Source organism: Saccopteryx leptura, chromosome 4 (genome assembly GCF_036850995.1).
Source record: "Saccopteryx leptura isolate mSacLep1 chromosome 4, mSacLep1_pri_phased_curated, whole genome shotgun sequence".
In the NCBI taxonomy this organism is placed as follows: Eukaryota; Metazoa; Chordata; class Mammalia; order Chiroptera; family Emballonuridae; genus Saccopteryx; species Saccopteryx leptura.
Genome location: NC_089506.1, coordinates 38,908,549 through 38,922,157, shown reverse-complemented (window position 1 = coordinate 38,922,157; position 13,609 = coordinate 38,908,549). Strand labels below are relative to the sequence as shown.

General features: G+C 47.1%; 1 protein-coding gene across 1 annotated transcript in view; it reads right to left on the bottom strand.

Moving 5' to 3' along the window:
* Positions 1-13,609, bottom strand: part of COL4A1 (collagen type IV alpha 1 chain) — a 154,255-nt gene that overhangs the window by 22,808 nt on the left and 117,838 nt on the right. Inside the window, exons 25-37 of the mRNA XM_066380565.1 lie at positions 12,040-12,231; positions 11,303-11,471; positions 8,470-8,562; positions 8,274-8,378; positions 6,412-6,509; positions 4,417-4,567; positions 3,735-3,848; positions 2,853-3,020; positions 2,647-2,736; positions 1,669-1,821; positions 1,411-1,509; positions 1,209-1,298; positions 126-265 (exon numbers count right to left, since the gene is read on the bottom strand). Of these exons, the coding sequence (XP_066236662.1) occupies positions 126-265; positions 1,209-1,298; positions 1,411-1,509; positions 1,669-1,821; positions 2,647-2,736; positions 2,853-3,020; positions 3,735-3,848; positions 4,417-4,567; positions 6,412-6,509; positions 8,274-8,378; positions 8,470-8,562; positions 11,303-11,471; positions 12,040-12,231 (1,662 nt within the window). The remainder of the gene's footprint in view (positions 1-125; positions 266-1,208; positions 1,299-1,410; positions 1,510-1,668; positions 1,822-2,646; positions 2,737-2,852; positions 3,021-3,734; positions 3,849-4,416; positions 4,568-6,411; positions 6,510-8,273; positions 8,379-8,469; positions 8,563-11,302; positions 11,472-12,039; positions 12,232-13,609) is intronic.

Genomic DNA, 13,609 nt, shown 5'->3' with positions numbered 1-13,609 from the left:
TAAATTGAGGGAAACTGTCTTACGTTATAATTCATTTAATGTACTGAGATACTTCCTAAACTTTTCTCACGATGGCTTCCCCTTCGGTGGATGGGAGGGGAGATTTCCGTGCAAGGGGCCGTTACCTTCTCCCCGGGCAGGCCAGGTACTCCGATGCCGGGTAGGCCCGCCTGCCCTTTCTCCCCTTTGGCGCCTTTCTCTCCAGGTAAGCCAGGGACCCCCTGTGAGCCAGGAATTCCAGGCACACCTTTCTCTCCAGGTGTTCCTATAAACACAAACAATTGAAACTTAAATGTGTGATGAGCGGGCGCTAATATTGAAACTTTAAAAAAGCTCCTTGACAACCAGCCAAGAATAAAAGAACACCTATCCTTTCATTTATCCATCTGGAAGTCGTCCTGGCAGTCACCTAGTGGCTTGCGTTAAAGCCACACATGAAAAGGTTACTCCTATCTTTTAAAGGTAATAATTTCATAAAAGGAGAAAAGAAATACATTAACTGATTAGCATATTTACTTTCATAACAATATAAGAAATAATTTTTATGTTCCATAATCAACTCTGATTAAACGAATCGGAGGGGCATGAGGTAAAGCCATGAATAGGGCCTGTGCACTTGGTTTCATAATGCATGTGGGTGGCCAAACCTATTTACAGATACGTGTAACCAGCAACCTGGATGCTTCCTGCCTGGACTTTCCCTCCCCTGGGTGAGTTCTCAGATGCATTAGCACCCAGAGCAATCCAGGGTCTCGAGCTCTCTGCCCTTCCTCTCATGCCTCCTCTCTGGTTGCTGTCACTAGGGCAAATGCTGGTGGCCAAGAGTGGAGGCCAGTTCAGGACTGGGGAAGAGGAACCCAGGAAAGACCGGTGATCTACCATCAGAGGCACGAGCTTCTTGTGCTGACAAAACTGAATAAAAAACTAAACATCTCCTAGAGAGATAAAAGCCAGCTGGATAACCGCTTGTAGATCACTGAAAGCTCATGTTTTTTTTATTAAATGGTAATTTTTGATTTTCAGCAATGGTCATAGTATCAGCCAAATGCCATCTATCTCTAGGCAAGAGGCCATAAAGAACTGAAGCTGTGCATTTGTGTGAAAGACACATCTGCCTGGATTGCGTCCTCGGTGCCGTGGATGGCGTTCTGTAGCCTCGGCCCACGTGCAGTGCTAGAAGGAAGACTCCTGTCCTCAATGCAATGTACCTGGTAGGCCCATTCCACCAACCGATCCTTTTGGTCCAGGAAGTCCTGGAGCACCTGGGGTCCCGCTTAGGCCTGGGTCACCCTTAGGTCCTAGGATAATAAAGAGAAAAACCACACAGGTTAATGCCTACGAAACATGCTGGTTAACATTTCTTGGGCATGAGCTCCCGCCACGCTGGTGAATCTGAACTCCGCTCCGTACCTGGCTGCCCAGGATACCCCGGCTGGCCGTCCTTGCCCGGCATGCCCGGCGTTCCAGGGTCCCCTCGAGATCCTCTCTCACCAATTGGTCCAATTTGTCCTATATAACACACACACACACACATAATTATGACCCATGCCTACTTAAAATAGGGCAGTGTTGCAGAAACACAGATTGCTTTGACATTATGTGTGGAGAACCAAAAACTGTTCAGGCAAGTCACTCTATCCCCATCGTTAAAACCGTCCTCTGGGTTACCTTTATCTCCTTGGTCTCCCTTCTGACCCTTCATGGTGCCCATGTCCACTTTATCCACAGTCCCAGGCTCGCCGGGGAGACCGACATCCCCTTTATCACCTTTGAAGCCAGGGTCCCCCCTGGCGCCCGAGGAGCCCGGAAGGCCGTGGTCCCCTGTTCATGAGAGAGAAGACAGCGAATGAGACGTGGCCAAGTGTCTCAGAGCCGGTGACAGAGTGTGACATTCTTCCTAGAAACAACTAATGAAAAAGGTATAAAGAACTAAGAGCCTGTCCAAAAATGACATTCAATGGTAAGTGTCTGAGTTACCTACCAGAATCTGACCCCAGGTAAGTGAACAATAAAGCCATGTTTTAGAATTCATTACTGGCTAACAATTCTAACCATGTGACTTCACTTACTAGTTTAAATAATTTAGATTTTTTTTCTCTCCTTCCTAAATACCTTTGTCATTCCTGTTCACGGGGCACCTTCATTTGATACAAAGTAATAGAATGGGAGTTTTCCTGTTCTACTAAACAAATCACCATTTTTACATCTCACATTCAAAGTTCATTTGTTTTTCAAAAACTTATTTCGGACCAATTTCAAATAATAAGATAAGAAGTAAAAATTAAGACATAAATTTGCCCACTTTGTTCGTTTGATTCGAAGGATTCAGTTCCTGTGAACTTATATGACTGAAGACTCTATTTCTCAAAAAATAAAAATAAAAAGGAATCTCAACTATGCCAATAAGAAAAGCCTGAAACCTGTCTTCTCTCTGAGTTATTGGCAGAACATGACGTTTAACTGCATACACACTGGGCACCACGGATTCCTACTGGAAAAGGAATCTTCCAGAGCCTTTCTTGATCTTCTTCACTTCTTCCCTCTGCCTCTTGAAATGAAATGTGATCTACAACCATTTGAGCATTTCCCAAGAGGCATCGAGACATAGACACAAGACAGGGTTTTCTGGAGTTACGAGATCCCTACCTTTTGCACCCGGCAATCCTGGGACTCCCATTGGTCCTGGAGAGCCGGGCTGCCCCGGGGTCCCCATGACGCCCATTTCTCCCTTGGCACCTGTGGCGAGATGGACAGGCTATGAATGCTGATGGCAGGTGCAAAGGTCAAGAACAAGACAAGGGAGAGTGTCCCCTCAGCCTCAGATGAAGGGCAGAAATTCACGAGTCATTTACCTTGAAACCCAGGAAGTCCTGGCGTCCCCTGCTGTCCAGGAAGACCAGGAGGACCCGACTGTCCCGTTAGACCGGGCAGCCCTTGGCTCCCTTTATCTCCTTTGGGGCCCGGCATGTCCAGGCCTGGGAACCCCGGGAAGCCCTTCTCTCCTTTAACTCCAGGAGGACCTGAAGGTGGGTGAAGAACAAATAACTGTGAGCAGGATTTACAGAGTGCTGGGCCATGCCATCTCCTATTTAATTGTTACTCTCTACAGAGAGCGTGTGAACTGGCCCTGGTTGGGAGTTCAGATGGCTCTCGCCTTCCCAGATAGCGGTGTTTGGGCCACTGAGGGGGTCAATAGAGAAACAATGTCCCAAGACAGAGTCCCTCCTTTCTGCCATCAGTAGTCACTAATTACCCCTCCAAGTACCGCCCAGTCTCTCCGCAGTATTGAGACCTAAGTCTAGCTTCTTTGCAATCATTTCTCACTGATTGTCTTGCCATGTTCCACCATTACTGCCCCAGTTCTAAAATTACTATTAAAGACAAAGGCAGCTTCTAGATGCGAACTCAGTATAAGTTATTCACAACTTATTAATCCTTCTATGGAAAGATAAGATATACACTGCAATCATTTTGAATTTGAAAAGGTTACTGACTCTATAATAAAGGTGAGGTCTCTTCTGCATGTAAACCAAGCCCCGTGGGAGGAAAAGAAAGACACCTCTACTACATGTAAGTAAACAACCAAACTTCTTTCCACAAAACAGAATTTATTTTTTCCCTTTTTAATTCACCGATTCTGCTTCTCTCTCCTTCATGGAGACTCCAGCATCAGCTCTTATCCTGTTATAAATATGACTTAAAGAAGAAATAATTCTGAAAGACTGTCACATCACCTGATGACCCTGGTGGTCCCGGTCTTCCCGGGGGGCCCGCTGCTCCAGGAGGGCCTATTCCAGGAACTCCCAGAGCTCCTTTGGGACCTTGTAATCCAGGAGGTCCTGGGTCACCTGGATGGGGAAGAAAGTGTGAATAAACTGCCCGGGGACCACAGCATGCTTCACAGCAGACGCCGCCTCCTTATACAATAAAGCCACACAACAGAAATCTGTAGGCTCTAGACCAGGAGTCCCCAAACTTTTTACACAGGGGGCCAGTTCACTGTCCCTCAGACCGTTGGAGGGCCGGACTATAAAAAAAACTATGAACAAATCCCTATGCACACTGCACATATCTTATTTTAAAGTAAAAAACAAAACGGGAACAAATACAATATTTAAAATAAAGAACAAGTAAATTTAAATCAACAAACTGACCAGTATCTCAATGGGAACTATGCTCCTCTCACTGACCACCAATGAAAGAAGTGCCCCTTCCGGAAGTGTGGCGGGGGCCGGATAAATGGCCTCAGGGGGCCGCATGTGGCCCGCGGGCCGTAGTTTGGGGACCCCTGCTCTAGACCTTCTAGAACTTCCATCATTCATTCACCAATACTTATAGCTTGATAGGTGCTCTGGGGACACAAAATAAATAGACTCATTTCTTTGCCACAATCTAGATTCATTTGCAAGAAGTTACCTCTGATTCCCTGAAGGCCGGGTGGCCCGATGGCTCCATGCTCTCCAGGAATGCCGGGTTCCCCGATGTTTCCCTTCTCCCCAGGGGTGCCAGGGATGCCTGGGAGACCTGGCAACCCTTTGAGTCCCGGCAGACCAACTCCAGGCTCTCCCTGGAAATCCCCAAAGCACAGAAATGTAAGGTGGCCAGCAAAGCATATGATTTTAACATGCCAGGAGCATAAATGCAGATTGTTAACAAATACTGTGATACGTCTAATAACATCTGTTCAGGCCTCGTCTCAGTTTGCAAAGCCTCCTCACTCTTACTACTTCCTTCTACTTTCATTACAGGCCGAAAAGGCAGGCAATTTTTATTATTTTCATTTTACAAAGGAGGAGAGTAAAGGCTCCCGTGGTTGAATGACATGTCCAAAGTCACAAAGGCAGGATTTCCACCCAGGTCTCTTGGCCCCTTGGCTCTGCTGCCTGGTATCTGGGAAGAGCTGACTCTAAACCACGGACAAAATATCGGATGTGACTGATGACCAGCTAATCGATATTTTCTTAAGAAGTGGAAAGATTTCAGACTGAAACAGGACACCGTTTATGTAGTATTTGTTTTAATGAAGACTTTCACATCAAATTAAACATTGAAAGCTATTTTATGGATCAAAGGGCTTTGAAAAATACAGATAATTAAAAATAAAGGGAGTATCTTGAAGGCCTAAGAGTATTTTTAAAATAGCCTTGATACAGGTGCTGACATAGGCCGTTTGAAGCAGTAGGTGGACATTACATCACAGTGCCTTTCTGGGGTCCACTGAAGGTGACAACCTCCAGATGAGGACTCTTTCTTTGGAGAACAAGGGACATTGGTGACTTCTCTACACATCCCAGCAAGAAATTTTCAAAATGGTATGAACTCAATCCAAGAGATTTTTGAAAAGGCACAATATTTTAAGTCATGAACCAAATGCTTAATTCCAAGTCCCTTTGGCATTTACTAACTCCCGAGTCTCATGAGAATAAGGTGACCCACTTGACACCAATGCTGACTAATTTTTTAAATCAAGTGCAGGTTGAGAGTATTATATAAAGACAAATTTCAGAAGGCCTCCCTGCTGTCTGAGCCGCCCGGAGCAGGGACAACATGAAGTTAGGTGTTCCCCAAGAAGGAGCTTCCCCAGGGCCACCGAGGCCCAGCTGCCTCCACGCACACCTGCCCAGTCCCTAGTGTCACCTGCCCTCGCCAGCAGAAAGAAACCCGGCCAGCCTAGTTCTATTGTTAGCAAGGGATTGCCCTCGGCTCCTCCTCCCTTTCAGGACTGATGACTTCCAGCAATTTCACTTTCCTTCCTTATAATCAGAACCAGGAAAGGATCAACTATCTAACCAAGACTCACCTACACTTACTGAGAAGAAGTTCAACTATCAGCAAGTGGGCAGAGGGATGTTTGAAGACCAGGAGGGTCCTGAAGTCACACCAGCCCAGGGGCTCCCAACCAGGGCCATTTTGCCTCCCTGGATAACAGCTGGTAATGTCTGGAGATATTTTTGGTGGTCCTAACTGGGGGTGGGGTTGGCATGCTCCTTTGATAACTGTGGTTACACTTCACGGAGGAGGCTGTTAAAGATTCCAAATGTCCGGGGCAGCCCCTAGCACAAGGAATCACTGGCCCAGAAAGTCAATGCAGACACTGAGAAACTCTATGCTAGGCACTCCTGGGGGGCTAGGATGCCTTGTAAGCCAGTGGCTTTCAAACAGCTTTCTCTGCCACTCCTAAGAAGACAGACATTGTCTGCTGAAGTCCAGTATACACATAAGCAAGAACATACACATAAAGCTGAAACAAATGATTCTCCCTAAGACATTTCCTACCATGTGCTAATACTGTGACATTTTCTATTCTAAGCTATTTCATTAAAAAATGAAACATGCTGATCCCACATTTTATGTGTCCAACTAATCAAAAGGACGGTGGACACAGCAATCCAGAAAACACTCAGTACCCACCTTTTGGCCAGGCGCACCAGGGGTGCCAGGTAAGCCACTAAGACCTGGGCGACCTGGATTCCCGGGAGGTCCCACATCTCCAGGTAAGCCATCAACACCTATTTTGAAGAAATAAAATAACAATTAATGTAATAATGCTATTTCCCCCTTTTACACATGCTCAAGTGTAACTGAACGGATTAGAGACGGCAAACAAGGAAGCCTTATCGAAGTGGTTCTGAGAGGAAGACGAGGCCACCTTGGTCATGGTGGTGCCACCAGTGCACGCGGGGCATCTCAGCTGCCACGGGCCGTCAGTGCCTGCAGCCCCGCCCCTTGTCTCTCACACCAATCCCCATCCTTTCATTACCTTCTACTCATTTTGAAATTTTCTTTCCTGTCCTTACTCCCCCAAAACAAAACAAATACGTTGGTGTTTTTAGACTAAGGATGGCCCTTTAGACTCTTACTACTGCAAGTGCAGCCATGGGTCAAGAACACGGTGATCACCCTGCTAAAAATCCAGCCCAGATCTACGGAAGCTGGCCAGCATTTTCACAAGACCCCTTTTGATTTGTGGACATGTTCAAGTTTGAGAAGCGCCGCTTTAGACCACTGGTTCTCAGATGAGGCTGCGCCACACTGGAGGCACATGACGACATTTAGAGACTGGGTCCCAACCCAAAGGTTCTGACGGGCTTTCTGGCCCTAGTGTGCAGCAAGGTCTAAGAGACGCTGGTTTCCACCCTTCCTGTGGGATGCGGAGGCCCATGACATGAGGTCCTTTGGAAGCTTGCAGAAGCACAAACCCTGCTCTCTAAGCGGTTTCGTGAGATCTGGGTGAAGGGCCTCTAATTAAGGAGCCCTTCATCAGTTAAACTCGACCCGCATGATGGAAATGGTGGCTCTCATATAGAATAGGGCGGGTGTCATGAACATGCAGAAAACCTAGGCATTGCCCTCCGTGAACTCTGCCCTGGCTGCCTGACAGAACTGACCGTGTGCCTGGGTGGGTGGCATGCGGCTCCTGGAGCAAACAGGCTGTGTCTCCTGCCCTCTGAGGAGGAAGCCCCAAAACCCTGACAGCGGTGTGATGTGTGCCTCTAGACAAGAAGGCAGGAGACTGAACAAGTATCTAAACTAAGTGTTGGTCAAATGGCTGGTAAAACTGGGGTCAGGACGGCGCTCACCCAACTGGGAACGACTCGCCCCCTCATCACTCACAGCACCTTCCCAGCCCTGGACCGCGTTCGTCACGGCACGTCTATCTATCAGGGTGTACCTGAGAGACTCGTCAAATACGGAAGCAACAGGAGAGGATACAGTTGTCCACTTTACTTCCTTACAATTCTCAGAAAGAAGTACTGGCTTGCCATGTCAGCTCCACCGTGCAGGGGCCTTGCCCCTAAGAACGAAGGCCTCTCCCCACTCTCTTCCACCTTCCCCTTGACTCGCACACCCCTCTGGTGTAGGCCTGGCTGGCTATTTCCTTTATTGATGAGAGACTCCCTCAGGGTGAGTTTAGCAAATGTGGCACCTGCCAGCTTCCTAGGTGACATCCAGGCCCCTAATATCACAACTCTTCACCAACCAAACCACTCTGCTAACAGGCACCATTTCACCCATGGCTTTGGTGACTAAAATCACCATTTTCTGTACTGGGCTCTCATCGGCAAGCCTTCTCCTAACTGCATGGTCACTAACTCACATGGTGTGTCCATGTCTATTGCCTCCTATTCTCAAAAAATTCAACTGAAGATGAATTGAGAGACCGCAGCCCCTGGTACTGACCAGCCAGGGGACGAACACCACCCCTGGGGTCCGCATGGGCCATGGCCAGAGCAGTGGTCTCACTCATAGTTGGGCTCATCTTGCAGGTTTACCTTTGGGGCCGGGGGGCCCTGGAAATCCAATCCCTGGCTGGCCAACAGCGCCCTTCTCTCCGGGGAGGCCAGGCCTTCCTGGGGTTCCCGGGAAACCTCGATCACCTGTTGTGAGCAAAACCACAGCAGGTCAGTGTGAGAAAAACCTGAGGGTGTTCTCATTTTATCTTGAGGTAGAGTGGAACACTGACAGTACCTTGGGGCCCTTGGAAACCTGGAGAACCTGGAAGTCCATCTGCTCCCGGGGGGCCAGGTAAAGGCATGACTCTTCCTGCTTCACCCCGGAGACCTGGGAACAAACAGCACGGATACAGTGTGAGCCACGGCACCCCACCCTCTGGGTGTCCTCTGGGTACGGAGACACCTCCATCCACACACCTCCCTCTGCTGTTCTGGAATTTTCAGTGCTCCTCCTCACCCCAAAATTTATGTCCAAAGTGACCTCTATTTGTTTGACAGAAGACTTCCTTAATGGTGCAAAATAAAAGTCACAAAAAACTGAGAAATCTACCATGAGAAAAGGTGAGATGGCCCTGGGTAATTTCTTAATTAGCCTGTCTCAAAAAGTCAAAACACTTCCTGTTCTCTCTCAGTTTCTCAGCCAGCGCTGATTCTGAGCTGCATGGGGGCCAACCTAAGTTACGTTCAGCTGGTAGTAAATTATCGGCACAGCACACTCAATGGGTATCTATGCATTACTGGTGACAGTGCAGCTGGGGAGTTGTGTGCTGATCGCTAGGAGGTGCCAGCCCAGCCCCTGGACATCTGTGCCCAGGAGATCTGCTGGGCGTCAGGACTTAGCTGTTAAGAAAGGGCCAAAGGGATCATCTCCAGGAATGTGTGCACTGACTCTTCACACACTAAGAATTCCAGATACAGAAGGCCTCCCAGCAGCAGCCAACGCATCCCTGAGCTGCAGACTGCGGGAAAGCCTTACCGACTGATCCCAACACAGACGTGCTATCAGCTCTAGTAAACGGAGGTCTGGCAGATCAAAGAAGGTCGAGTCTCTAATCCAAAAGCTGCCTGGGTCTAGGTGGCTAAGAAACTCCACAGAATGTGGATAAGGATCAGCAGCACTGTCAACAGCGCTGCCTTCAGGACTGTCCTTCCGCATCCTGCCAGGATGTATCTGCACATGCGTGCCCCAGTTGGTCTTTCTGACGCTGGTTTCTGACCAAGAAAGTCTGACTCCTTTTCACAGCTCTGCAAGCTTTCAGATCCCACGAGTACAAAGAACACTTCAGATGTTGAGTTTGGGATCAGGAGCTGAAGAGAAGTGACCAGAGGTCTCTTTTCTAGGACTAGGGGTTTTCCTAAGTCAAGCCCAGTATTTTCCTGCCCCCAAAGGAGCCACAAAAGAGACATTTCTTGCTAAACAGAGAACAATTATCAGTGGGGTCAAACCTCGGTGCCTTATAAGTAATCAGTGTTCTCAAAAACAATGCAGATGATAATAATAAGCAGATACATAAGGACACTAAATTTGGACTTCCATAAAGACTGGCTAATAATTCCTGAATAACAGATACATTAGGATGCTAAACATTGACTAAGACTAGCTAATATTTCCTGTGTCAGAGTGCTTATGAACTTTACATTATGTCTTAATAAGGAAATAATAGTTCCAAATGGGCATAGGAATTAATAAAACGGGCTAGATACACAGCTGGTGACTGAATCGGCGAAGCTGTAAGCAGGAAGACCTCAGTATAGTTGCTCCTACAGAGCTCTCGTTGGATGTTTTGATTGTCCAGCTTCTTAGTTACTCTATTTTCCAATGTTTACTAGTCACACAAATTATAATCACTCCAAGTCCTTTTGTTCGTGTTTACAACTTTTAACACACATCTTAGTAAAGAACACTACCTTTCCTCTTCTCCACCCAAACCATTCTTGGCCTCTACTCTTCTCATTCAGGATTTTCTGGGTAATGATACGACTGTTCCATTTCTGCCCTGAATCACAGTCAAATAATAATTGATTGGCGCCTACTGTGTACAAGGCCTGGGGCTTCCTTTTGTGCACATTTGTCCTGGATAATAAGGGTGTAATAGAGAATGTCTGAGGGAAACAGTCACATAGTCCTTCCTCCTCATTCTCTGTCAAACCCTGGACAAGGGGTCCCCGGAGGGCAGGGCTGTGTCTGTCTTGCTTATCTCTAATCACCACTTAGCACAGTGCTTGGCACACAGAACCATGGGTAAAACCAGCCAGCAAATGACTGAAACCAGCAAGGAATTAAATATCAATCAAGAGCAAGACTGCCTGACCAGGCGGTGGTGTAGTGGGTAGAACATCAGACTGGGATACAGAAGACGCAGGTTCGAGACCCCAAGGTCGCCAGCTTGAGTGCAGGCTCATATGCCTTGAGCAAAAAAAGAAAAATGCTCACCAGCTTGGACCCAAGGTCGCTGGCTTGAGCAAGGGGTTACTCGGTCTGCTAAAGGCCCGCAGTCAAGGCACATATGAGAAAGCAATCAATTAACAACTAAGGTGTCGCAACAAAAAACTGATGATTGATGCTTCTCATCTCTCTCTCTGTTCCTGTCTGTCTGTCCCTATCTATCCCTCTCTCTGTCTCTGTAAAAAAAAAAAAAAAAAAAAAAAGAGCGAGCAAGACTGCTGTAGAATTAGTCAACAAGCAGGGCCCATCAGGGGAGGCACAGAGAGTACATTGCATGGGATATCCAAAAGCAAAAATGGACTGTGCATGAGGGGAACACAGAAAACAGATGAGAAAGATAATTGGATTATGTTGGAATAACTTATAGTTGACTTAAGCTGGTTGGTATATGCTATATATTTATTATTTAAAAATCATCTATATATATGTTCAAATTCTTTTCAGCTAGATCCTACATACTACCTGGACTATCTTACATATAAACAAACGAAGGTACAAAAAGGCCAAAGAAGGGCTTCCCCAGGTCACCCCTGGAAGAACTGAAACCAAACCCGCGTCTCGCGTCACTGAGCCCCGGACTCGTGCGCATCTCTGTGCTGCACCTGAGGTCCTCAGGCCTCACCTGGCTGGCCGGGGGATCCGGGGCTTCCCGGAAAGCCCGCTTGTCCTTTGTCACCAGCAGGGCCAACTGGGCCATACCCTGGAGGTCCAGGAGGGCCGATGTCACCACGACTGCCAGGAAATCCAGCTCCTCCAGGGGGACCACGGTCTCCTTTTAATCCTATTGAACCCTGATGTGAGGAGAGAAAAAGAAATGTTCTCAGCAGACATACCAACACGCCATGTCACGTATTTCCAGACTCTGTAGTAAATAAGTACCAGGGTTTAACTGGCTTATGCTATTTATTTATTATAACCCTCTACAAAGGTCAACTTGCAGTTAATAAATAAAACCAGCAGTCTCTTCTCTAAGCTGCGCAACTATCCTCCCTCCCTTATCCTGCCTAAGGGGACATTTCAAAGGGTGAGGTATTCACATCTGGACTCTTTATTTAAAGGATGACTTTTACGCCATTAACTTGAACTTTCACCACCCTCCTGACATATGAAAGTCTTTCCAGTTCCCTCCAATACATCTGAAGACACTGATCCATGATCCTCTAATTATCAAGTCAACAACATTAATGTCATCAATGTAGGTTTATAAACTTAAGTTTGCCCATGAACCATGAAAACAAGTTCATTGATGACAGTTACCATTTAAGTGAAAATATGTAGATATGACAAAAATTATTTTTTCCTTTACTCCTAGCATATCCATTTGTAAAGCGTATGTTTGAAGTCTGGGAATAAACATACCGGAGAGCCTTTGGGGCCAGGTAGACCGGGATGGCCGTCTCTTCCGGGAGTCCCTGCTCTGCCTGGCATGCCGGGTTGTCCTGGAAAGCCTGGGTCTCCTTTGTCACCTTTGAGTCGCATGTCGAAGTAAAGCTCACCAGGTTCTCCCTTGGGTCCTGGCTGGCCCATCAGCCCTGGTGTCCCCTGAGGGCCCTACAAGAACAAAACTTCATGACACCACTGAAGACGTGCATCCAGAGAACGAACTGGCATGACTGATTCCACAGTCAACCAGGAAATCAAGAAGCCACCTCTTTGAAAAATGGCAATGTGCTTAGATCTCCTCATTCATTTTCTAGGCACCATCCAACAGCTCTGTGACAAAGCCCTGATCTGACCTCACTTCTTATAAAAACACTTCTAAAACATTCTCATGAGGTATATTCTAAACAGAGACTGGAATTGAACAGGGGGGACAGTGGTGTGGCCCTGGATACACAGCTCGTAGAAGGGTCCTCAGGTAACTTTCTTGTCCCTTACCACTGGTAAACAGTCACAAGAACAGTTTAGCAACTGCTGGCAGGCACGGCATGTGTGACTTCCGGGCCCAGGAACTAGGGAAGTGGCTTCTGATGCAGAGAGTCGATGAGGGATTGGAAGAGCCATGTCTTCTCTCTAAGTCTAGTCATTATTGAAAGTGTACTGGCTTCCTTTCTATGTCTATACCACAAATTCCAGAAAAGATAAGGATTTCCAGGGCACCAGGGAGACAGGAAACTCTGGGAAGTGAGCACGGGGCCAGCTCTAAAACGCCTTTGAGCAGTCAGCAGGATAGAACTGACTCTCCCGAGAGACAAGCACTAGGACATTTTTCAGTTCCTGGAGCGCTAAACCCGCAAGGAGTGCCCACACCCGCAGATGGCTTCTCCTCCAGCCGCTCGGAGAGTTGGGTTCACAAGGAAAGTTGGGGACAGCCAAGGTTTCACATGACTGTCACCATGACTTGTTCTCTTAGGCTTGAGGTAGAGCTCTGGTCAGCCTCCCTGCTGACTTGGCAGAATTTAAACGCTTGTACAATTCATTTAATTTGAATTCATTTTCATAAACTTCCTCTCAAAAGGTTCTTGGATATATATGAATCACACACATACACACACCTCTGTGTGTATATGTAAAATAAACTCCTCAAAGGAAGAAGTTGGAAGCCAAAAGACAACCAATGATACAATCTTTAGATTTAAGAAATAGCCACCACTTATTATGCACCTGCTACGTGTCCCAGTCATGGGTATATCACCTCTGATTCTTATCCCAACCCTGCAGGGAAAATATTAGAAGCACCATGTAGCAGATGAGCGAGCAAATACTTGAAGAAGTTTGGTGGTATAATCAAGATAACACAATCAGAAAATGCTATTTTGGGGTTGCAAAACCCGCACCACATGGACCCTAAAGAGTCAGGTGCTGTCTCCTAAGAGCTGCGTGTTACACCGATGTGGAGACGAGGTTTGCAGCGGTTCAAAGACCTGCGCAGGTCAAACAGATGGAAAACTGGGACTAACCTCAATGGGGCTGAACTGCTTTCCTGCCC